The sequence below is a fragment of the Vanessa tameamea genome, chromosome 5 (genome assembly GCF_037043105.1).
Source record: "Vanessa tameamea isolate UH-Manoa-2023 chromosome 5, ilVanTame1 primary haplotype, whole genome shotgun sequence".
NCBI lineage: Eukaryota > Metazoa > Arthropoda > Insecta > Lepidoptera > Nymphalidae > Vanessa > Vanessa tameamea.
Window position 1 is genome coordinate 8636600 of NC_087313.1, and position 25346 is coordinate 8661945.

The following is a 25346-nucleotide window of genomic DNA, read 5'->3' on the forward strand; positions in this document are numbered from 1 at the left end:
AAATGATATATTCAATTTTGTTTAAACATACAAACACCCAACATAACATAACACAACCTACGTACATAGGACAAATTCGTTATTTGTATGCGAAATGGAACTGCCTTATATTAGAGCAGTAGAAAGTAGAACTTTATTGACTTTTACGGCGAAAAGTAAACACGCTCTACTTTTAATTCGTATTTGTTTCGACAGGTTACGATTGCTGGAGGTTTATTATTTCAGGTGACTGAATACCTGTGATAAGAGAAAGTATTTATACTGACAAACTTAACAGTTCGTTAGCGTTAAGCCTTGATATTGCTTAATATAAAAGTTTGGTTTATTTATATCGTTATTTCACATACCACGATTCGTTTTATGTCAAATTTTGTAAATACCAAATCATTCGTCATAATTTTAATATTCTAATATATTGAATATAAATTTATTTTAAATTTTTAGTACAACTTTACTGTATTTACATAATTTAGTTAAGGTTTGTTCTAAGTTTAAAGAATTTGCTCGGACAGTGTGGGCATAATGGTTTATGTCAAAGTAAATGTAATACATTAAATAACAGCCTTAATTCGTCTAATGGCTGTAAGCCGTCGTTATTTTGTAAATGCTACTCCCAAAATAAACATTAAAAAAAACTAACAAAACCTGTTTCTTGATAATATAATTAATCTTGAGTCATGTCTTTAGAGCAATAGTTATTAATTAAACAAAAATAATATGTAGTTAATAATTCATTTTTTGTTACAGATACTGCCTGTAGAATATTATATATATTTGAGCACACATTTCTGGTAAGTTGAACATTTCCTATTACTGCTCGTAAGTACATCTACGAACCATCGTTCGGTATTTTTTATTTGTTATAGTCAGGCAGACTAGCACAAAGCCCATGTGTGCCTGTTATTACATTGGCTCACTCGCTCTCTAAACCGAAACACAATGATACCAAGTAATGCTGTTTAGTGATAGAATATATGATGAGCAGTTGGTACCTACCCAGACAGGCTGCACAAAGCTTAATATACTTGACATATGTAATACGATATAAAAAAAACTTTTTAATGTGACCTGAGCCTAAAAAGTAAATTATTAACCTTCGACCCAAATGACCTTTAAAAAGCATAATATTCTGTGCGTGACTGTAATTTGCCTTGGGACAAAGTTGAACTTTGCCCCTTTTTCTCTTTTAACGAGTCTAGACCGCGCTTCTTATTTTATGGCCAAGTAACATCGGCTTATTGAGACGATGTGAGATGAGGGTACGAACTTTTATTAGTTGAATCTAAAGCCTTACTTGTAATTTAGCAAGGTTTTGTATTTTAATATATGATGTATATTTATGATACAGCTCTGATTTCATCAGGAACAGAGTGCGCGTTGTAACAAGAAAGTGAAGGAATAAACATATGTATCACTTGTACTTAGTATAATTACTTATTATACGATAAGTAGAAAAATTACTTGAAAAGTATTTTAATTTAAAATAAGAACGATGGCAATTTTATACGATATAATGAGATATCATTAATTTATTTTAATTGTAAGTTATTATACAAAGAGATATTTGACGACCTGCGTGGTCGAGTAGTGTGTACACCGGTTTTCATGGGTACGCCAATCCGAGGTCTCGGGTTCGATTCCCGGCCGAGTCGATGTAGAAAAAGTTCATTAGTTTTCTATGTTGTCTTGGGTCTGGGTGTATGTGGTACCGTCGTTACTTCTGATTTTCCATAACACAAGTGCTTTAGCTACTTACATTGGGGTCAGAGTAATGTATGTGATGTTGTCCAATATTTATTTATTTATTTATATCCTAAAACAAATAGTTTCACACGTACTAACGTCGCCCGTCATCATTCCCCTGCTCTCATTCCACTTACCTTTTTACTGTTTACTCCTTTGTTCCATTTACCTCTAGTTATACTTTTACGAGTTATCATCTATGGTTGCGCAATATATCTTACCGTCTAAGCTATTTTGTTATAGCATAATGACCTATGTGTAAAAATATACGATATATATATAAAAAAAAACTATACCTAAAACTATGTACAGTCAAATTTTTATATTATTCGGATAATAAGTATATTAAGCGTAACTTCCTTCGAAATAGATTAAGAAGATTTTTTTTTTATAATTTAAATGGAGTATCTAAGTGTAATGGACGTGGTGGCTGAAGGCATCACGTGATTAATTGATATTGAATTTGCACTTATAGTCCATGGTTGTGATTGATAAATGAATCGCAATCGTAATTACAAGTGAAAGTTATAGACAGCGGACGCAGTCTCATAATCGAATTTCTTACCAATGATAACGCCTGAAGGAAAACTACATAAAATATCACTTTATAATTTTATTTTTTATTTTTCGTCGCAATTAATTACTCTGTAAATACTAAAAGTTTTTATTAACTTTCACTTTTAGATACCATTCGAATAAAAGTAAATGTGGTGTAGTATTAAAAATAACTTGTAATATTTTTTTTGCTACAAAATAATACGTTCTTGGCAATTTTGTTTTGTGACTGTAATAATTGAATTAATAATACTTATTTATAATTATGCAATTCTAACAAGTTTGACATAAAATAATACCAACCAAAGAATAAAAAATAGGAAATCGGTTGAAAATAAATCAGAGGAGAAAAAAGTCGGAACTGATTTGTCTTTGCCTTTTTGTATGTGGATTAAAAAATGAGCATTTATTTTAAATATTATCAATAAATTTATTAATGAAATTATTATTTCGGAAATAAAAATATTTATTTGAATCTAATGAATGTATTCGTAATATATCATATTCGTTAAAACAATTTTGTGTTATCTGTGAATACGCATTATTTTCTGTAAAACTAAATCGTTCGTTAGTGCGTCTATCATATACCTAACCTCAGGCGATCGTGACCTATCACAATATAGTAGTTTGTAATCATATATTTGAGTAGACATCTCTATTGCCATATTTCTGTCTTTTATACGCATGTAAGTGCAGTAGTAAAAGGGAATAATACGTACTAATATTGTTGTTTTGAAAGAGCCTGTGGCTTAAGGTAATAGCGAATGGCTTAAAAGTCGTCGTGTGATAAATATTATGATGTAGTCTTTTTTTTTGTTTTAAATATGCAAACAATATCTATTCAACTTTTTTAAACTTTGCTGTTGATCTAATGGAATAAATGTTAATGAGTAATAAGTTATTTATGTTCTACAATTAATATATGTACTTAAACATGTAATGATTATATATATAATACATCTTATTAGTGTATAACGAAAATATTATGTAAATAGCATCAATACATCAATAGTTATTGAACTATAAATAACACTATATTTGAGTTGATTCTTATAAAACCGAAGTATCGCACCCTGGTAATTTTTCTTGTAAAAAATCTGCATAAAAATGTTAACAACACGCAAAGAAAGGCACGATTATGTCAGCAGAGTCCCTAGAAGACGACGCTGGAACATTCGCCCAAACACCAATGTCACCATCTCATAAATAAAACATTAAAAATCGAGCCTATGAGAAGTGACGTAAAATTATATTATATTATTTTTTATTTACTAAACATTCGCGGGCGAATGCTATTGGCGGACAATGCCAGTTATAACATAAATGAAATACACGAATGACTTAATGGCACCGATTCTGTTGTACACAATCTCTAAGCTGAATTAATTTGACAGGACTTAATATATCGCCATCTCCTTTTCATGTGTGGGTTTAAAAAGGACAGAGAATCATTTGTCATTTTCATTTCTCGACATATTTAGAGGTCATTTTAGTTTTTTCTACCTCTCTAGCAGAGAAGGCCTGTTCTTAATTTTTCAGTCAGGATACTTGATTGATTGGAAAATGTTTTGGACTAATTTGATGTATTTTTACGTGACACTTAATTATTTTTTTAAAAGTAAAGAAGTGATATCCATTAAATTTTCTTTACAACGGTATGCCAACTATCTCGATTCCGTGAACTGACAAGGGTTAATAATAAAAATAGTTGCCGAAATTTGGTGAAAAAATTGTTTCGATCGTAAAGCACTCTGATGTTTCGCATCTCGAGTCGTACAATATTCGAAAATTAAGATAAAAATATATTCGTATGTAAATTTAGAACTGTAATAATTTATACTTTTAGCAGAGCTAACCCATTTATAAATGTCACAGCTATCACTACGTACACTCGGCCACGTGTTAAGTGCTGACAGTAACACGACAAAGCCTCTGCATTCCAAGGCGAGCCCTAAGATAAACACGCGAGCTCACTGCATAAAACAAATAAGTCGTCTGGACCATACAATGCAAAGCGCTGTCTAAATAAATGACTCTGCTCGGACACACTGCGTTATTCTGCATGTTACATGTTTATGCAACTCCTGAATAAACTGCATAGACGCCCTTATTTTTATGTTAATATACATTTAGATACCCATCTTTAAGAACAATAGTATGCTTGTCAAGCATTAATTATTACTTCTAATTTAATAAACTATTCATTTTTAATTATTATATACCTATATATAAAAGAAACAATTAACGTTTCCTGTATAAAATAGAAAAACATATTCATTTTCGTTTCATTCATTCAACTCTCACTGTGCTGTTTTCTCAAATGAATAACAAGATTAAATAATTGATAAATTAATAAAAAACTCTTTTTATTGAGAAAGGAAGGAAGTAATCATAAACCTTAATCAATACGAAACAGGTACCTATATGTAATTAAAATTTAACGCGCGCGATACTATGAGAATATTCGATGAACTTCATAACGATCAAAATTGTTTAACGTACTCAGTTAAATTATTAATAACAACAAATATTTTTTGAAATACAATTATATATATAAACATATACTTTTAAATCTGGAGAGTGAAAGTTATACGTCGAGGTGTGAATTGACAGTCTCTGGATATTTCGTGAAAATCATTATTAAATATTTCACAAAGAAACGTCCCAGTTCTAAGAGAATTGGGTCAAACAACAACCTGTCTGACACATTGTCTAGATAACGCCGTACCGTTACCGACCGTCCTATCCATTGTATCTCATAGTAGACGCTACACTTGATTGTGAGACGAATTGACAGATCTCGTCTCGTCTTTAGGGACCGGGAAGGAGATACGGAGCTGTATCTTGACTATGTAAATATTAGATCTTCATATAACTAACGTTCATTTTATATGTAATAAATATGAAATACATTTTCTACAGTTAAAATAATAAAATATAAAAATATTTTTTTACATTTTTGCCCTTTTAAGACATAAATGAATGATTACGTAATCGGCACGAGTCTAAGTCTATTTTATTTCAAAATTATCTTTATAAGCTTATCTGATTGCGCTTTGACCGCGGTGGAGATCAAAGCCTTAAAATTACCTTATCATCCGTGTATGGAATCTCTATAAAAGCGAATGCCTTCTTTGTGTTAAAAACTTTCAATGGCTGACCGCATTAGAATATTCATTACAACTGTATTTGATTTTGTTTTTTAAACCACTTTCTAGTATGCATGTAAAATTGGCCATGTTCTCATGGATTGAGCGAATGTGATGCAAAACATTAGATTTTTTACGGCTAATACTGATAAATGTAAATGCCAAAATGTGTGTTTGTATGTTTATTACTTCGTAACGCTTGAAATTAAATGAAGAGTACATCTTAGAATTGGACAAGTAATATTTTGACACCTTAATTTGGTCACGTTGTATATAAAACTGTTAATATTTAATTTTTGAAAATGTACTATTTCAAAGAATGTTTCATTGATAATAACGCCTTTTTGAATTAAGATAGATAATCCCGATAATATTATGTCCGTGACCGCTACCGTTTGTTGTGCCACTGACCGCCACGCCGTCCGACACACGTCCATTGTTCGCATCTGCGGCCGACGGTCACGGTCAGTAATTGGGGAGTGATTTGAATGATTTGTCAATATACAGGATTATAGGTTTCGTTTTATGTTTCTAATGAGAACATTACAGTACAGTTCCTTTTAAATTCTAGAGGCAAAGGTCAAAACCGTTCGTTTCAGTTTTACTTTTTTAGTTTGAACTTTTTAAAAAGATTGATTGCGCATTTGTTGAAGATAATAATTTTGATTTCGAAATTAGAGTTATTTGAGGAAGGAAATGTTCTATTGTAATCTGTAATTTTATTGTCTGTGCACATCTCGGCAAATAATGCGTAGGTGTGCAAATGGGAACATTTTAAAATACTGGCCGCTAATTTTGTATAGTCCGCATGAGAACAAGTGTCCATTGTGTTAATACAAAGAAAAAAAATCTACAGGCTAATTGTTTATTCAGTCTGACTTTTCTTTCATTCCTTTACTCCACTTTACTAAATTAAAAACACTAAAATATCATTCCATATTCAAATTTTCACATTCATAAAAAAGCCATGAAAATATTTTGATTTAACCGTAGAGCAGGAAATACTTTTTTACGCATAAAAAGTTGTCAATGAATCGAAACGTAGGAAATAGTTGTTTGGTTGGAAATGTCTTTTTAAATATCTTAAAAGTCGGATTCACCGTTAATTTGGGCAATTTAAGAGCGCATCTACACGGTGGTTGCATACACGTCACGGTATTACTACGATCGTGTAGAGAATTGTGACATAACTGTTACACTAATTATGAGACGTTATACAAACTTCGTGAAGACCAAGGCCGTTGGATTCTATATTGTTTGTTATTAAGATTTGATTTTAAACATTTTATTATCCACTATTGGTAAGTTCTCTTCGTGCAATCCTGAAATAAGATTGAATAGTAATGTAACTGTTGCGATCATTACGTGACTTATGCGAGACAAGTCACACTTGTTAATAGCGCTTTAACATTACGACTGCGACACGCCCTGTTTCGTTTTCAACTTAACGGTTTACGGATCTGTTATAATAATTTATTTTGTAATATATTGTTCTTCTTTGTGTAAGTTCAGTGAAAATAATTTCATATTTTTAAGGAAAATGAAACATACGTTTTAGTATAGCGGTATTGTATAGTGTTTTAATTCATTTTAAGTTTTACGAGATGCGATACGATACGAGAGAGAGTTTTGATGGAAATTGTTTCTTTGTTTTTTTTTTAAAGTGGACAAAGTTTGTTTTATAGATATCTGCATCTAATTCGATTAAGTTTAATATTCCTTTTTTAAATGATGACAAGCTCGTATGATAATAATGGATAATTTAATCAGTTTATATATGTGAATCATCGTCATACACCAAATATCTTATCCATATTATTATTAATATGGAGAATATTTTATAAGGCAATTTAGTAAATCCTTTATATTATCATTATCCATATATTGAAATGTTTTTATAAATATGCGTTCATAAAAAAATTACATTTTGATATAAATTAGTATGTTAGTTAATGTGTGTAATAAAGTAAGTCTTTAAATGAATGAAAATGTCAATGGCATTGTGAAAATAACGTTTGGTTTTTATTCCACCAGGCTCTCAAACGCAATGGTAATGAGATGTACAATAACCCATTGTACATCTCATTACCAAAACCGCACATGATAATTCAGTGGCGCTTGCCCAGATTTGAAACTGCGATCTTAAATAATTATTCATATGTACCATACTACTGAGCCGTCTCATTTCTCATCTAACATTTTAAGCACTGAATCGATAAATGTAGTGATTGTGAGATTATCTACTCCGAACGCGTGTAACAATTACAATAACATACATTTGAAATAATAGCGGTATTTGTATGTTTGCATTTTGATTCAGAAGACTTTCGACGTTCGAAACAATAGTAAAGCTTGAGTGTCGATTTGGATCAAAGGTTTCAATGAAAGGATATCTCGGCTAAGGTATTATGTTCTGTTTTAGTAAAGATGTAACTGTTTCTACGGCTTTCTCTGCGTCATTCCCACGTATTTTTACATACATGAACATTTATGCTTGCATTCTTATATTGGCACACTTATTTTCTTAATCATATTTGGCTTTCGTTAAAATTTATAAATTATCATTATATGTCAAGTACCTTTGAATAATTTTTTATAGTAATATTGGTTAAATTATTTAGTTAAATCAGTCATTAATGAAATATTTTAAAAAGTCCTAATGTTGTAATTGTATCTCAGTAAAAGAACTTTTTTAAACATTATTATTTACAAAGTCAAATTATTGTTCATGAAGGTACGTATACAAGCAGTTTTAAATCGTCATTTTAGAAGAGTAACTAATTGTATTCGTAACTCGAGAATACATAATGGTGTCTTGACACAAGTTATAATTCTTATTAGATATTTATATATATATTTTTAAATAAAATCGATTTATTAACTTCAAAAGTTTATTTACTACGTTTCAAAATATTTAAATAAAAGTTTATAAAAAATTTTTGTTTACTTTATGTCTATGTATATGTACTTATATTCATTTAGCTTTAATTAAAATACATCTACACATTTATTATTTGTTATTAATAATAAGATACACCAAAGTCACGGACAACAAGTCTGTAGAGCAACAACTAAAAATATACAATAAAAGCATGAAAATAAACGGTATGTACGGAAGAATAATTACGTTATCTGAGAATATTTCAATGACCAATTAATGAATGAATTTATTAATTGGTAAATGAAATATGAAATTAAAATAAGCAATTTTGTAGGACTATGTCCTGTTAATTTAATAGCCGACACATGCCTGTTTGAATTGTTTGTTAATAAGTACGTGAAATTTGAGACGTGCAAGTGACTTCAAAATGTCATTACCGCAAAACCGTTGGATTGTTTGCGGTTCGTTAAGAGTCAAGTTTACCGCATTTCGCAGCGTCTCTTCCGGTAAATTTCAAAACTCATGGTTCATAATAGTTTACGCTCTCCAGTTAGAAACAGAGATGGCATTATCCCATCTTAATGGTAAGTATTAATGGATTGATTTAAAAAAAAAAATAACTTTTTTATTTTGACATAATCAAGCTAGCGATAGCTTATATATTTAAAACATCCTCACTATAATTATTTCTCATTGCATACTAACTAATCATTAAAAAAATGGATAAATTAGATTTGAGAATACGTATCCAGTATTCTTTATTTTTGTTACTTCGAGTTAATACTTGAAAAAGAATAATTAAAAATACAAACTTGTATACTTCGCAGTTGAGTAGAGTCTGCATATCGCAATCATTACTTAAAAAATACATTCTTCTGGCCGAATTTTGGCCGTGGCAATCAGAAGATTTAGTCAATTTCATAGGAGATATAGTGCACTAATGTGTTAGCAAATATCCTCTACGTTTTCAAATATTTGTATTTGACAGAATAACTTGATTGATCCAACCAGAGGTTTAGATTTAGATTAGTTACATCAGAGCCTTATGAAGTTACTGAAATAAGGCGTCCGCAATAAAATGACTTACAAACAGAAGCTGTGTCTCCGTTATTTTTTTATTTGTCATTTATGAAATATTTTAATTTAATAATAATTGACTGTTAATTTATATAAAATTCTAACATTTCCGCGCATCTATAAATATAACTCAATAAAACCTGTGCGATTCCTATATTGATAAAAATTGCTCTTATCGAAATAAACCGGACTGCGGAATAACTTTAAGATGCGGTCAATTGAGAAAGTGCTTCCAAGTAGCGGTAGTTTTACAAGCAATTACATCTTTTACGATGATGCATTAAGAGTATTCTTAATTACATCGATTGTTATGATAGTGAAACATTTCGATTAAAATATTGCCATCTCTATTTCGTCTATTGAATGTGTTAAATCAAGTAGAACATTACAAAAGCAATCGAAAGCTGTTCGATTCATTAAACATGCATAAGAATGATTTCAGCTGTTCTCGGTGTAAAGAATACAACAATTGCCTTACTTTCACGTTTACTGGTCATTCGACTGTTTATAAAAAAACCCAGTGAAAGCAATATTGCAATGCAAAAAAATAAAATGAAAATTTGTGTCGCCGCTTTCCTTGCGATTTGTATATCATGACCTTCATCTATATCGCGATTAACACTTCAGTTTACTTAAATAATGAAAATGAACAACATTAACTTTCTAATTACGACAGTTAATCTTTGGGTTAACTTATGGAATAAAAATAAAGAGGATGAAATATTTTACAAGTATCTGCTTTTAATAACGTTAGTTAAGTTTAATGTTAGTATGGAAATATGCGTCAACCTAAACGATTTCTATGATAACCTTAGCTTTGCATATTAATAATAAAAAAGATAAAATAAACTTTATTTTTATTAGGATAATAATGACAATAAAAAATAGATGTGTGGTGCTTACGTTAAACACAGCCACTATTTATTTTTACGACGTACTAAAACAAACAAGGGTTTAATTATAGTATAAGCTGTATAATTAAAAATAGCTTTAAATGGTTTATTCTGTACGAATACATAGATGTATCCCCGCTTAGCCGGTTTTTAAATTTTATTTGTTCGTGACTAATAACATATAATCTATATTTATATATAAGGCAATGTCAAGGCTTACTGCTGACCGACTTTCGTTTTTATTTATTGTCTTCCTTACAATTGTATTTTTATAACATAATAGGCTTTGTACCACACGAGTATGTTCTATTCCAAGTAAGGACAAACAAGTTGAAGACGCTGCTTCTTCATTATTCATTCGATAAAAAAAAACAATAAATATTGATTTTTAAAAAACGATAATATGATTTATTTTGATGTCTTTATAAGTAAAGCTTGAGTTATTTTTATCGAACTGGATTTAGTGTCATCCAAATAGATGAGCTCTGTTAGTTATAAAATGTTTTTTTTTTTTAAGATCAATCACTGAGGAATCTATCAAATTTTCTTCGACGTTAAGAATTTATGTGACCTCAAATTGATTATATAGAAAACTTTCTTCTAATGGTACTATTTTTAATTTCAAATCGTATCTTTTGTTATAGGTGCAGACATCATTATGAAGGGAAAAGTCTTGGGCTTGGCGCGGCTAGGCCTATTACTGCTACAGTGTTCGTTTGTGCTCAGTAAGTGTGAATGGTTTATTCATAAGAATCCTCCCATTGTACCGTACATTGGAACCGCGTATTGCCGTACCTTGATCCACGAAGATATTAATTAACAATTAAAATCATTACAGACAAAATAATCACTAGAACTAAAAAGATACAAATATCTCATTCATCGCCTTGCTAAGGTTTTTTTTTCTTTATACATAAGCAACGCATCTTTTATAGCCAAAGGCGACGCTGAATACTACGAACACTAAAAGTAAAACGAGTTAATTACCAATGATTAAACATTTAATCGTAACTAATTAATTCTTTAATTGTAATAGTAAAACAAAAAAGCAGTAAGCAATATAATCAATTTCGTTTAATATTGTTGGAATTTAAGGAATTTTCTGAATATAGAATTATTTCCTATGTATTCTTGGTACCGCTCTTTGCATTTTAAACAATGGTTGACATAACATGGACTAGTCACTTAACACACAATACATGGGAGAACAAACTGCAGGAGCTGTTTGCTAGCACTCCATTGTAAATACGCTTAGAATCCACTCAACTTGAAGTCGGTACTTACTTCAATTCTCAGGGTAATTTTCACAAATAGCGATATAGGAAATATTATTGTAAATTGTAGATTGTGCGTATTTTTGTAAAACCAGGTCAAAAATCATCATTCATTCATTTTCACCGGGTCATTTTGTTGCGATATAGTTTTTTAAAAAGAAATATTACAATTAGACAATTATAAATATATATTATGTTAGGGTCATTGTGTTTGATTTTTTGTTATTAAACCATGAACGGCTGGACGAATTCCTATAAATTTTGTCTGAGAAGTGGATTAGGACTTGTTCTTAGGGCCTAATGTCTCTTTTTTGATTATTGATAACGAAAATTCAATTCACATCGACGACGATAACAGCCAATTTATTTTCATTGCCCAAAAAATACGCTCGAATTTAAAGTGACAATTTATTGCGTAATTTAATACGCTATTTACCCTTATCATTTAGTTTGATTTTGAACGTACTTGAACCATCTAACCTTAGGTGAACAACCTCAAAACGTACCGATAAACGTTTGTGTTCCCAAGCCATTAATAACGAATTTGTTGTAGGTCGAATCGCTTTCGAGAAGCTCACAGATGTTGACTTCTCGGGTACTGCTTACTACACAGTACGAAACTTGTCGCTGTACGAGTGCCATGGATGGTGCAGAGAAGAGCCGGATTGTCAGGCGGCTTCGTTCAGGTAAGTGTTTCATCATTCAAAATCAGTCATGTGTTTAACGTAGATAAGAAGTAAACATAAAATCTGTTTTTGAAAGTAGAATCTGTATATACATGTGTAAATATGATACATGACATGACAATTTTAAAGGCTATAATGTATTAAAAAATAAAAGCTAAAGCATACTTAAAAAAGTTGCGGAATAAGCGTTAATATATAATTAATAATTAGTTCAGGTTTTTATAATAATCTGTTTTTAAAGAGTAGCTACTAATTTTATTTTCGGTTCTCGATAGCAAATATAATTTACCTACTGCCTTGCTGGTCAAAGTTCTCCTTACCTCATGATTGGCTTTGGAGCTGCTCAAATGCCAAAGCGGGGATTCTCATGCGACAGAAATTTATCCGATATAAAGTTGCTGTCACAATGTTTTCTTATACTGCCGAGCATGAGAATCTTAAAATCAACGGTGCTTGCCGGAATTGAACCTGCAAGCTTAGATTAATATATATATATACACAGGGTTATTGGTAATTCGATGTATTCTCGTTAGGAGGTGATGGGGTGACTATTTGCGATAATTTTCATCCCTATATGCATAATGCAAAAGTGAACCATTTTTGAGTTATCGCGTTTTTTAGATTTTTTCAAAATAAGTCAAAAATGCAACTTCAAAAATTTATTAAAAAAAAAGTATCAATTAAAATCTATTTTTTTCTTCTGATTTATAAAAACTATTAAACACTGGATATTTTTCAATATTAACAAAACAATAATTATCGGTCCAAATTTAAAAATGCGAGACGGCAAACGATATTATTGCAATATATTTTTTATTTTTTTCCCTCAAATATGCCTGAAAAACAAAAATAATCATTATGAAACTTGTTCTGCAGATTATTTTAAAAACATAATCGTTTACTTAGATTTCCGAAAATGTATAAAAACTAGGAATTTATTTCAAAGCAACCGAAATAAAATGATCAGAAAGGACGCTGGTGAAAATTCGTATTCGAACATGACCGAATTCGTACTAAAGGTCGCTCTTTAAAATTCCCACAAAATAGATTTAAAATAATAACCAATGTAAAAAACTTACATATTTACTTAACTTACTTACTTAATACAAATTTAAAATAAAATTTAGATACATAAACAGTTCAGTAGCTAAGTTACAATTAAGATATTTTGTAATTTAGCCTAGATCTTGCTCGAAGTGACTTCCCCTATTGCGAACGCAAAGTCGCATTATTTTTCTAAGTTGTGACTTAACTACCGAACTAGTCAAATTATTCCGCATTGTATTTGAAGCGTTCATAATTCTTATTTTGATTTCTTCCGCGGATGACACAGGCGAGACGTCATAAACTAGGGATATCATGTGACATGTGTGTTAAATTACTTTTTATTAAGTCATACTAATAGTTATGAAAATCTTTAGCCATCCCTAACGGCGATTTAATCTCACGTAAGATGAATTTGCCTACAATTATTTTAAGTGAATTAATAAAACAAAATTATAAAGTTAATTGCAATCGTAGTCTTGCAAGTATTCAAAATAATTCTTGTAATTATGACATAAATCATAAAACAAATACTATATAATTATAGAGATCAGTAATTTGAAAGTAAATATCTTTATTTTATTTCCAATGATTTTAAATCATTATTTATTGCGAAAACCACGTACGTACAGCTACATTTGTAATTATCTTCACGGCTCGAAAGTTCGGATTCAGAAAGCTCTCTACTAATCAAGAATATGACTTGTCATTCTGTGAGTGATCACAAAATAAATGCACTGCAGTTATCTCTGATCACGCCTAACCCAAATGTCTTAGATAAGATCCAACTGACGCGAGGATTCACTAATCGACGGACATCGAGGAAATCGGATCAAATGTATCAGTCTTGAAACGTCGGAATGTGTGTCAGGCGGCCTCACTGAGTCCTCAGGACTTCTGACGTTCCAATGACACGCGGTGAATTGTAACAATTGTATCTTTCGCCGCCACAAACCGTGTAATAGCGGAAAGCAACACTCGGTCCAAATTGAATAGCAGTAAAAGTGATCGCATACGTATCCAATAGATTTGTTCTCGATGAACCATTTGGGTTTAATGTCTATTCGTGGTTTGAACTCATATTCAATTTAATTCATTTTCTAACGGAGATTGAATTGCTCAATGTCGATGGTGTTTTTATTGGAAAACGGCTCACATTTAATTGTAATGAGATTATAATGTTTAGTTATAATTTGAATAAGAGATTGTTTTTATATTCAGAATTATGATAAAAAAGTTCAATGACCTTAATTCCCAATTGCAACCATACAATATTTTAGCTATCGTTTATATTATATTCCGAAGTAAATTTATGATAAGTTTTTAAATATTTTAAATAATATGTCTTATGGATGTCGCAAGCAATCAATCAAAAATAACAATTCATGTGATGTCCATGATTGCGTGCCTAGATATTATCATACAATATTGCAAAAACTCTAATTGTATTTGTATCTAGTTAGACATAACAGTAAATATCACGATTACTCAGTACAAATCCTAACAAAATCGTTCGAGAATCAATTCCGTAGGTATCCGATTCAATTAAATGCGGTGGAACTTTCCTGCTTCTAATTTAGTATTGTACTAATATAACGTATCTCGAATCAATCTGTCCAAAGAAAAAGCGATCTGACAATGGAACGGGACGATAGCAATATTAACAATTGCTAACTGTTCCCCACCTTGCCAGTGCATTCTTAACCTTATACGATGATAACGAGCTACGCTTGCTGGAACACCTTCCTTATCTCATACATTATGAGTACAAAGAGCTTTAACAGTTAATAACTTCTTTTATGGGAAAGATTTTATTCTATAGTAGTTTATATGGGAACTAGATTATACAAGTTCAAGCATAGATAATGTCAATTATCGTACAGTAAACGATATTTTGTGCTGGTAACATTTTAGGCATTCACGCAACAGCGTATCTGCGATTTACGCACAGATAACATAAATTGACGTTAAAACTAAAAGAAAATATACTCAAAGTAAAAAATGAGTAGCGCAAAAGTATTAATAAATACTCAAATTCTAAAGTGGTATTCCCTGTAATACAATAAACATGTAGAATTGATATTGGAATTTAATTCAGCTAACAAATTAAGTTTTTCGGAAACTATACGCCATTCTAATCGAGCTAAAAAACATTAAACGGTATTGTAGTTTATAATTTAGAATCGAATAAATTACTTAGTAAACAATAAAAAATATTATACCTGCAGCACTTACTAGGCTAAAATTACTAATTATTTATCTTAGTGAATGCTGAAATATCTTCCTCGAAGTTTTTTCGTCTTTTATGTTATATAATATAAGATATATTTTAATATCAAAACCGTGAGACCTAATAATGATCTATCTTAATTGATTAAAGTTTAAACAGTTTAATTTTAATAAACGTAAACGTCCATTCTATAATGTCCTCTTGTTTCGTCTACTTTAAAGCTATTGCCTTTAAAGTTTATCATTTATGGGATTAATCACTTTACAAAAGGTTTGGGAAACGGTAGATTTTAAAACATTTTTAATTTTAGGTTAGAGGAGAATTCGAGTTGTCAGGGCAAAGGAGAATTCTAGCAATAAAAAAATTAAATCTGTTTTATTTTTTAAATCAATAGAATGTAACTTCATTATTTTAAGGAACGTGACCCGTTGTCTACTCGCTGTCAGGATTGATAACATCACTTTAGATGGACGTGGACTTTATTGATTTTCTTCACGATCATATCAACTTTCGTTCCGTTATTACATGCCTTAAATTGTAACAGCAATTCTAAGATTCTTAATTTAAAAATATAATCGTAGTTAAAAATCAATTAGAGATCAACTTAGAGAGCTACAACAAATGAGCGAAGTAACCATTTATCTTCTGAGAAATGGCGTTGTTGTGAAAAGATCAGTAATCTAGAATACACTTGTTCGACCAGAACGATGCAGTAGTCATTTATTAGTGAGAACTAGTCATTAATTCATCTTTCGATCAAAACATATCGAAGTATTTAGAGAGTGAGATGAAATGCAACGATATGCGCGGGCTACTTTACAATTTTAGCCGCTGTGTCGTGATTGATGTTACATTAGATGCGCGGTCAGGCGCCGGTAATTATAGGCGGCGATTTTCTATACGGCTTTAATATTGATATATGTAGACGAGGTACTAAGATGCTTCGATTTGCTGAACTTACTTCTATATGAGTTTTTCTTTTTCGTGAGATAATATTGAGTCGAAGATGACAATAGGTTCCTGATATTTTATTTAACAAAATCTGTATTATTTATTTAAAAAAAACGGTTCATTAATATACTATAAAATAAATTAAATTAATATTTGTGAGGAGTTATATTTTATATAGGTACTTATAAGTGGTGATTTTAAACTCGTGGCTTCCTATAGTCTAATCTAACCACAAAAATGCATAAGCAAAATAAACAACATTTGACATAGAATTTATGCGAAATCATTGGTCGAGAGCTTGAATAATCGATGAAAAAATGACATTTCGAACGTCGAATAAGGAAAATAGGAATCAAAATTAAAGTGGATATAAGTAGTTAAGTACAATAGTGTTGTACCATAAATAACGATATATTAATCGAGAACTATTAGTAGTGTACAACATGGAAATACTAAGGTTTGTTTATTTTTATTTTTGTTTATATGTTTTTTTTTTATCTACATTCATTACAATCGATTGCAATAGACAATTGCAATCGAAATATGAATTGTTTGAAGCTGTTTTATTTTTGTCAAAATCAAATTAGCGGCTTAATCTTACGATTTTATTTTTTTGTGTCTGTATGATGAGTTGTAAAACTCACAATACATTAACATTAATTTAGTTAGTATGGATAATTTAATCGCTTTATTTTCTTATTAAAATTGTATGAATAATAATGTCTGCTACATTTTATCTGGTCTATTAACTGCGGCGGTAATGCCTTAAGATTTATTACAGCGATTGCGAAATCAAAACGATATCCAGTATCATTAGTCTAAGGGCTTGACGCATTAATCATATTTTTATCGACGTGTTTGTATTTTGTTCGTACATCATCAAACTTGTTACATTATGATTTACAACCTGTTAAGAAATATAATTACTTAATTTATTGTATTCTATGTTCACATATTTTATACTAGCTACACGCCCTGACTTTTTACCAAAGGGATCATTACATTTGAACGATCGTTATTTCAATGGTCGGTTATCTAATTAAATCTCCGATTTAATGAATTTTAATCAATCCAAGAACATTTCACAAAATATAAACAATTTGAATTTGTTAAAATAATAATTGTTCCCTAAAATACAACGTAAATGATAAAATTTTATTATATCTATAAATATAAAATGTCTCTATCAATATCAGCTTTGTAACAGGTCTGTTAACTAAAACAGCTAATTCAATTCAATTCTTATTTTTGATCCGAAAGACTGGTTATAAATGCTCTGTGGATTAATAAACTATAAGACATATAGAGATGACACCGGAGACGCGTCGTTTCTCTGTACATTTAACATCACCAAGTCGACACGCTTGAAATCCTCCATTAAGCACACCGAGACAAATAAATGTGAACATATACGTTGGTGTGGCACTGAAAACGCTAATATATTATTTCTAAATTTACTTAAATAACTCATTGTAATAATAACAAAATTAAACAGAGTAATAAACAAAGTCAAGTTTAAGCGGGAAGAATTTTCCAAATCGTTTAAAAAATGACGGAGTTCTGGATAAAAAACTCAGCAGAGCAGAGTCAGCATTAATTTAAAAGATGATTTATTTAAATTTTATTCAGCCTCGAGCTAAGATATACAAAACAAACAGTTTGCTCAAATTCCTATGAAAATAAACATACAAAAAATCGTAAAAGTATTCTTCAATATGCAATAAATATCATTTAAACTAAACACGAATATCAATGGTCTCGTTAGTTCGCGTGGTCTAAGATATAAAATAACAAAATATCTGGTTAGAACGGTAAACAGCTCCGTTATACAGGCAGTAAGGGTAACGCGCGATCTAGTGTCATTAAGACGAATGCAAACCATTAATGTATTCCCTTTACGTGTAAAGAAATTACTGATTACACCTCTTGTATCACTGACGAGAAATAATAACGTCTTATGAAATGATCTCCAAAGGGTTTTTGCTCATTAAAATGACACATATGAATATATTTGCTCATTGCGAGTATTGGAATTATTGTATAGTTATATTATTGTAAGAGTGACGAACTAACAAAGAAAAAGAGTAATGAGATTCAAAGATCGTTGTGTCTTCTTCCACTGGTACCTCTATGCAATTTATATGTAATACCTTTTGCAAATCTTTATTTAAAGTTATTTTTTAATCCAGGTACCGCTTTGCATCTAGCACAAGTGATATAAGTTGAATACTTTGTTTTGGATCAAAATTTAATTGCAAACTTTTAACCAAGCGATTGAGATAAAATTATTGTTTGATTTAACTAACATTAACAATACCATTAAGTATAGATACTCATCTTATTTAGGAAGTGGATTAAATACAGGCTTGTTTTCAAAACAATTCCTTAAACATTTTTTTAATTGACTCATTATCTTTAGTATTCTCTTCGAAAAAACGTGAAGCAAAATAAATCATTGTTAATTTCATTTAAATATTTGATATTTATTGCGTCTATTATAATTACAATAAGTAATGGTGAGACTATAAATATCTTTATGTAATTAGTATTGCGATAAACGTCAATCATTAACGTCCCATTAAACATTCATAACAATATTTCATGATTTTATAGAATTCGTTTAGTTTTATTTTGCTGTTTAATTTTTAACCTACAAGTCGCTTACCGTGCGGCAGCCGGTACAACTTCCCGGTGCATTGCTCTCAATCTCATCTAGTAAAATGTTAAATAGCACTCTTCTAAATTATATCTTTTAGAATCCAGACGTAAATCTCATGCATTTTCCGCACTTAGTACGTGTACTACGTAGTCAATGTTACTTACTTGAGTGTTATTTGTTTCATAATAGAATAATAAGAATTACTCTAATGAGAATCTACATTTTTTTCTATATTCGATATAATGTTGTCTATTTCTATTATATACATATCTTCATAAAATTATTATATAAGAGGCACATTGGCATAAATTTGACTTTATGATCTAACTTAATGTGTGAAAAGCTATGATTAATTTAATTTATTTAACCCGGTTGTAGATACATATTTATACCATATACTTGCTAAATAACAAGTAGATATATATGGAATTTAAATATTTGCTTCCCAGGAACTTATAGGATATATTGTTATATAAAAAAATTGTGTGCTAGGTTGTACTTATAATTGGTTTGAAGATTTTTCTAATTGGTAGTTAAAGTTGATAATACCATTAACATTACACTTAAAGTTTTATTAATATCTTGATTTTGTTACAGTTTCGTGCTCAACCCCTTAACCCCCGTACAAGAAACACGCTGCTTGCTCCAGAACGACACTCAAGCAAATAACCCCATGGCCACACCACAGGTAACTTTAAATATATATTTTTTTAATTTGTTCTATACCAGATTTCTTTTTAAAAGGAATATTATACACGTTTCTTTTATAAAATAAAATAAGTTTTTTTTTAAAACATTCATGTTTCATTTTGAATGTACGTCATATAAATAATTTATTATATATTTCAAGATTTTTTTTTCTAAGCTTCTACTACTACTACTCTCAAACTTGAATTTTATTTTTACAATCTTATAAAATAATTCATGAGATTCACCCAAAAGATGACGAAATCGATATATTCGTTTGGAAGTTAATAGTTTACAGTTCAGACAAATCTATGTGTTTAATATGTTGTGTGTGTACTGTCTGCATATTCTGATACTAATATGCAATATTATATTATTAATCGATTGGCATACTTTATTATAATTACTTAAAGAATTTATAATCTAACAAGTGTCATATATATTAAAGGTAATATTTCTCATTTAACAAGATATAATAAATCGATAAAAAGAACGGCGATGAATTCTATCCCAGCAGTTGCCGCGTAACTTTATAGTCGAATACATATAGAGGGGGGTATCTAGACTAGTTTATTCCTTGCCCTAGACACTGCCAATTAGTGTTGCTAGGCCGAGATTATATTAACAATTCAGATTAAATCGGTTAACGAGCCTTAGGATTCAGGAAAAGCAATGTCCCAGAATGAGTTATAAGTATTTAACATTGAATATTTGTATTCGTACATACATATATTAAATGTTAAACGTTCTAGAGTTGTTGATATGTCTTAAATACATTAGAGCTATTAATTCATAGTTCTAGAGAATATTTCATTTCGTTGAAATAAATGATTTTCAAAAGTTTCTCCGACAGAAGACTTTATTTATTAGCGTTGAACAGATCCGAGATAATATGAGGCGCCCTTGGTTTAGAGATTTTAGATTTGTAACACTATTATTAGTATAGGTAGGTATTATCCACATGAATGTTCACCGAGAACCTTCGATATTGCGATTATTTCGCTGCGGCATAAAATTTATAGAGAAAATAGAAACCTCTATCAGATCCCGTATTGAAGTATACAGTAGCTCGGATAATCCGTTATTCGCTTTCAGAGCTAATGAGCGGTCCAACAATAAATTACGTGTTAAGTGATGCATCTCGGCACATTACGTCTTTTGTTTATTTTATGCAAGAATGAAAATAAAAGGACGTTGCACGCGTGGGTACGAGTTTTGTAACGTGTCGTGGACACTCGTTGCTTACGAAGCTGGTTTTAGCTTTGATATGAGATAGCTTTTATATCTTGTTGTATACGAACAATAAAAGTTAGGAATACTATTCCTTTTATTATACCCCATAAAGATCGTAAAATAAGATATTTAAAGACTAGAATACGGAAGCGAGAACGTTAAAAATAATTTATTTATATAAAGCAATTTAATAAATTAGCAAAATACCAATATTATTATATTTGCAATAAAAACGAATAGGTTTAAGGAATAATATAAAATGGGAAAAATAAATTGAGTTCATGAAGTATAATATAATACTTTTTCTTGCAGCGTTCTGTTAACACGTATTACATGGTGAAACTTCAAGTGAGATCGGAAGGTGTGTGCTTGCGGCCTTGGGCATTTGAAAGAGTGCCAGGCAAGTCGCTTCGGGGGCTTGACAATAGCATAATCTACACTTCCACCAAGGAGGCCTGCCTCGCTGCTTGCCTCAATGAGGTAACGAGTCCAATTACACAAAATTACCCCCATACCATTATTTTCATGAGCATTTTGTTCGAGGCGGTTTGTATATCGACAACTTATAAACGCAACGCCTTTTCAATGTATCTTTTCATTGTATCTATTCAATTTATATTTTACGGCTCCGTTCCACATCGAGAGATACAGGAAAGTGATACGGGCTTTATTGAGTGCAGGTGACTATGCCTTTGAGACTTTGTAAGTTTATGGAAAATCGATTACAACTTTATGGCACCGCTTTAGTGCAAAGTGTCTTTTGTTTGTATGTGCCTTTTATGAAATATCATATTATTCTGTTAAATTACTTTATAATAAGACTGAATCCTGTCTAACATGTTGTCTATTAAGTTGTTTTATGCCAAAAATGGAATGAAACCTAATTAAAAAATAATAATACGAAATTAAAGTAAATTTAGTTTTAAATTACATATGTATATTTTTTGGTAGATACAAGTTGCGTGTTTTAGAAAATATTAACGCAATTTACAAAGGGTTAACCGGTTGCGTGTATGAATAAACAACTTGTTAGGTACAAGAAATGTCCGTACAAATGGAACATACATAAATTTTTTATTTACTTAAGAATTATTCAAGTGGTCATTTTATTACGACAGAAAAAGTTCCCATGTCGGTCTGCGGAGTATGAATACGGAAGTATGAGATGCGCACTCAGTGATTCCGACCGACGCACCGCGCAGCCGTTCGTCCAACTCGTTGATACACCCGGAGCTGATTATTTTGAGGTAAGAATGGAAAAATACCTACGATCCCTTAAAAATATGCGATTACTTATAAATATAACTAATTGAATTAGCTAATAAGTCTATCTATTCACAATCATCTAGACATGTATTAACATTTAATTATCATATTAAATGTTAGTTGTAAATGCATCTCTGACGTACGACTTTCTCAGTACCTACCAGTCTTAGACAATTTAATTCGCAGTGTATCTTGAGATCTTTTTCCGTCCGATAAGGGATTTATTCCCCGCTGCGTTGAATTTTTAAATGTTCCTTCCAGATTTATTACTTATTGGGATATGACAAATGTATGGCTTATTTTTGTCAATATATCATTCTGTCTAAATAAATTATAAATATGTCAAGTTTAAATTTATTACAAGGCTCTAATCGAAAATGCTAAATATGACATTGGATATACATGTATGTTATATAGTAATTCTGATTTTTGTTATACATTATTAAACTTACTGCATACAATTTACATACACTCTGTTATTGGCATACTACCAGTATGCCAATAACAGAGTGTATGTAAATTGAACACGTTCGAATTAAATACGAAAACATACTTTAAATACAAAGTAGCATCAATTTCCAACCCAGATTTCCTTCCAGCGAAACACATTAACACAATTGTTGGTCTAGTTATTCACTAAAACGATTCTTCGAACGTTCTCAACACATTCGCACTTGGCTGTTAGGGTAAATAAACAGTGTTTATCACCATTACGTGTTTTAAGTGATATCTGTGTGGTCGTACAGAACTTGTGCCTGAAGGCGTCGCAGGCGTGCAAAGGATCGAGAATATTTACCGCGCCGCGTGTGGGAGTCGCCGAGGATAAAGTAGCACAGTACGCTGGCTTGCACTACTACACGGACAAGGAGCTACAGGTATATAAGCAAAGGAATTTTGATATAGCCTTAACCGTTTATTGGAAGATTTGTAGACGACCTGTGTCTTTGTACATTTTTTTTTATTATACATAAAATAATTCGATAAAATCAGCGTCGATGCTGAGTTCCCCGAAGTACTGTGCCTAGAAGTATTTTCATATGAATTTATTATCATAAGAATTGATAACATTAAGTGCTTAAATATATATACAAATATCAATTAAAAATAGTTTGAATTTATTATAGTTCATATTTATATTTTATCATTTTTTTTGAAAACTGATTATCTTTCAATTAATGACATTAGCCACAGCTAAACGGTAATTGGATAATATTTTTTGCTAAAATGTTCTGTTTAATCTCTGGTATCAGAGGTAGATTGCTCTTTTATTTTTCTGTTTCTTCAATAATGTTATTTTTAACAGGTGACATCAGAGTCAGCTTGCAGGCTCGCTTGTGAGATTGAATCAGAGTTCTTATGTCGCTCTTTCTTGTACCTCGGTGCACCGCACTCAGCGACATACAACTGCCGTCTTTATCATCTCGATCACAACACGCTGCCAGACGGACCCTCAGCTTATCTAAATGCCGAAAGACCGTTGATCGACGATGGGGAATCTATTGGAAAATATTTCGAGAACTTCTGTGAGAGTGAGTAGTTTTACTTAATACATCATGAACGCCGTCAAAAAATATGAATGAAGCCGTTGGATTTGAATTGTCGTCATTGAAATTTACTAATTATGTTTTGAGATATTTAACTATTTCGGAGCACATATTTAGTGCAGTATATCAGTTTCAACTTCATGACTTTATTCGTAATAGACAAACATGTGCGATCATTTTCGACATTTACGTATGAATATAAATAATAATTAAAATATTATTTTCCAAAAAATAAAAATATAAAGTTGTCTAGGAAAAAGCCCCTACAAGTTGGTTTAATTATTAATGGGATAATGGGATTAATTATCACACTTCATATCCATCATGTCAGCAATTAATAGCTAAGTTATTAAAATTAATATTTGGTTTATATAATATACAATAACATCAATCGTTTACACTACGCTTTTGAAAAACTTTCTTCTATATTAATATTATTAATATTTTATGTGACTCCATAGTAAGTATAAGAACCTGGCAATACTTAATCATAGTGATAATTAATGAGATATTTTGCAGTCATTGGCGCCGGGTTTTTGCGGTTACTAAGTATGAGCCGATTTTAACGAGATAGATTTTGCGTTAATAAATACGATTAAATTACGATCAGCAAATAATCAATATAATATTTACCAAAACTTCGAAAAGAATAAAGAATTAAAATTTTTTTTATTATTTTACTATCTTTGGTTAACATTTTGCAGTCAAATCTTAATTATATCTTTAATTTCATATCACAGCTTGATTAGTAAAACATGTATCAAACATTTTTTTACGAGTAATTTGGCAACAAAACGATGCTACGAGCCTAATACTCAATGTTTGTTTACGCGATACAAAATTAATCGTTTGTGGAAGTAGGACATACATTAAACATCGATTCTTTAATAGCTTAAGCTAGCTCATATATAATTATCACTATTAATAATAAAGATTTTAATGAGATGATAGTACTTTGCGTTCTGTTTAAACGAGAAGAATGCGTACGAATAAAATCAATTACAAGATCTTCTGATTACATCTCGTATTTAAAATAGACACTTGAAATAAACCAGTTGTTTAATAATGTAAGCCAATAAAATAAATATTATAAAGAATTATATGCCATTATACTACTTAATTGCATAAGATAACATGTTAAGTGATAATCATTGAGTAATATGTAATTTAGAAGTCATCTCTCGACTCCTTGGCGATTCCTCGCAAAGCTAATACTTAACTTGCCTATAGTTATCTATGGAGAGGGTTTACTAGCTGCTCCTAACTAGCTATGTCTTATTTTATACTTGACGTAACTGAATCAAGGGACTTAATAGAAGCTTTGTTCTGTCAATTACTTAAAGGATATAGTTGTTGATAAAATGAACGTCGTATTTTCCATTGCTCGATGGAAGACGGAAGATATTTATTAATTAACAGAGTTTTAAGTAACAAACTCCCTGACGCGACTCCGTCGTCGTTTGTGTTTCCTTAC

At 30.6% G+C, this 25346-nt stretch overlaps 1 protein-coding gene across 1 annotated transcript in view; it reads left to right on the forward strand.

The window, feature by feature from the left end:
* Positions 1-25346, forward strand: part of Tyn (trynity) — a 53420-nt gene that overhangs the window by 14290 nt on the left and 13784 nt on the right. Inside the window, exons 2-9 of the mRNA XM_026628609.2 lie at positions 748-791; positions 10943-11023; positions 12126-12258; positions 19740-19830; positions 21375-21542; positions 22181-22309; positions 23075-23203; positions 23632-23857. Coding sequence (XP_026484394.2) covers positions 10957-11023; positions 12126-12258; positions 19740-19830; positions 21375-21542; positions 22181-22309; positions 23075-23203; positions 23632-23857 — 943 coding nt within the window. The 5' untranslated portion in view covers positions 748-791; positions 10943-10956. The remainder of the gene's footprint in view (positions 1-747; positions 792-10942; positions 11024-12125; positions 12259-19739; positions 19831-21374; positions 21543-22180; positions 22310-23074; positions 23204-23631; positions 23858-25346) is intronic.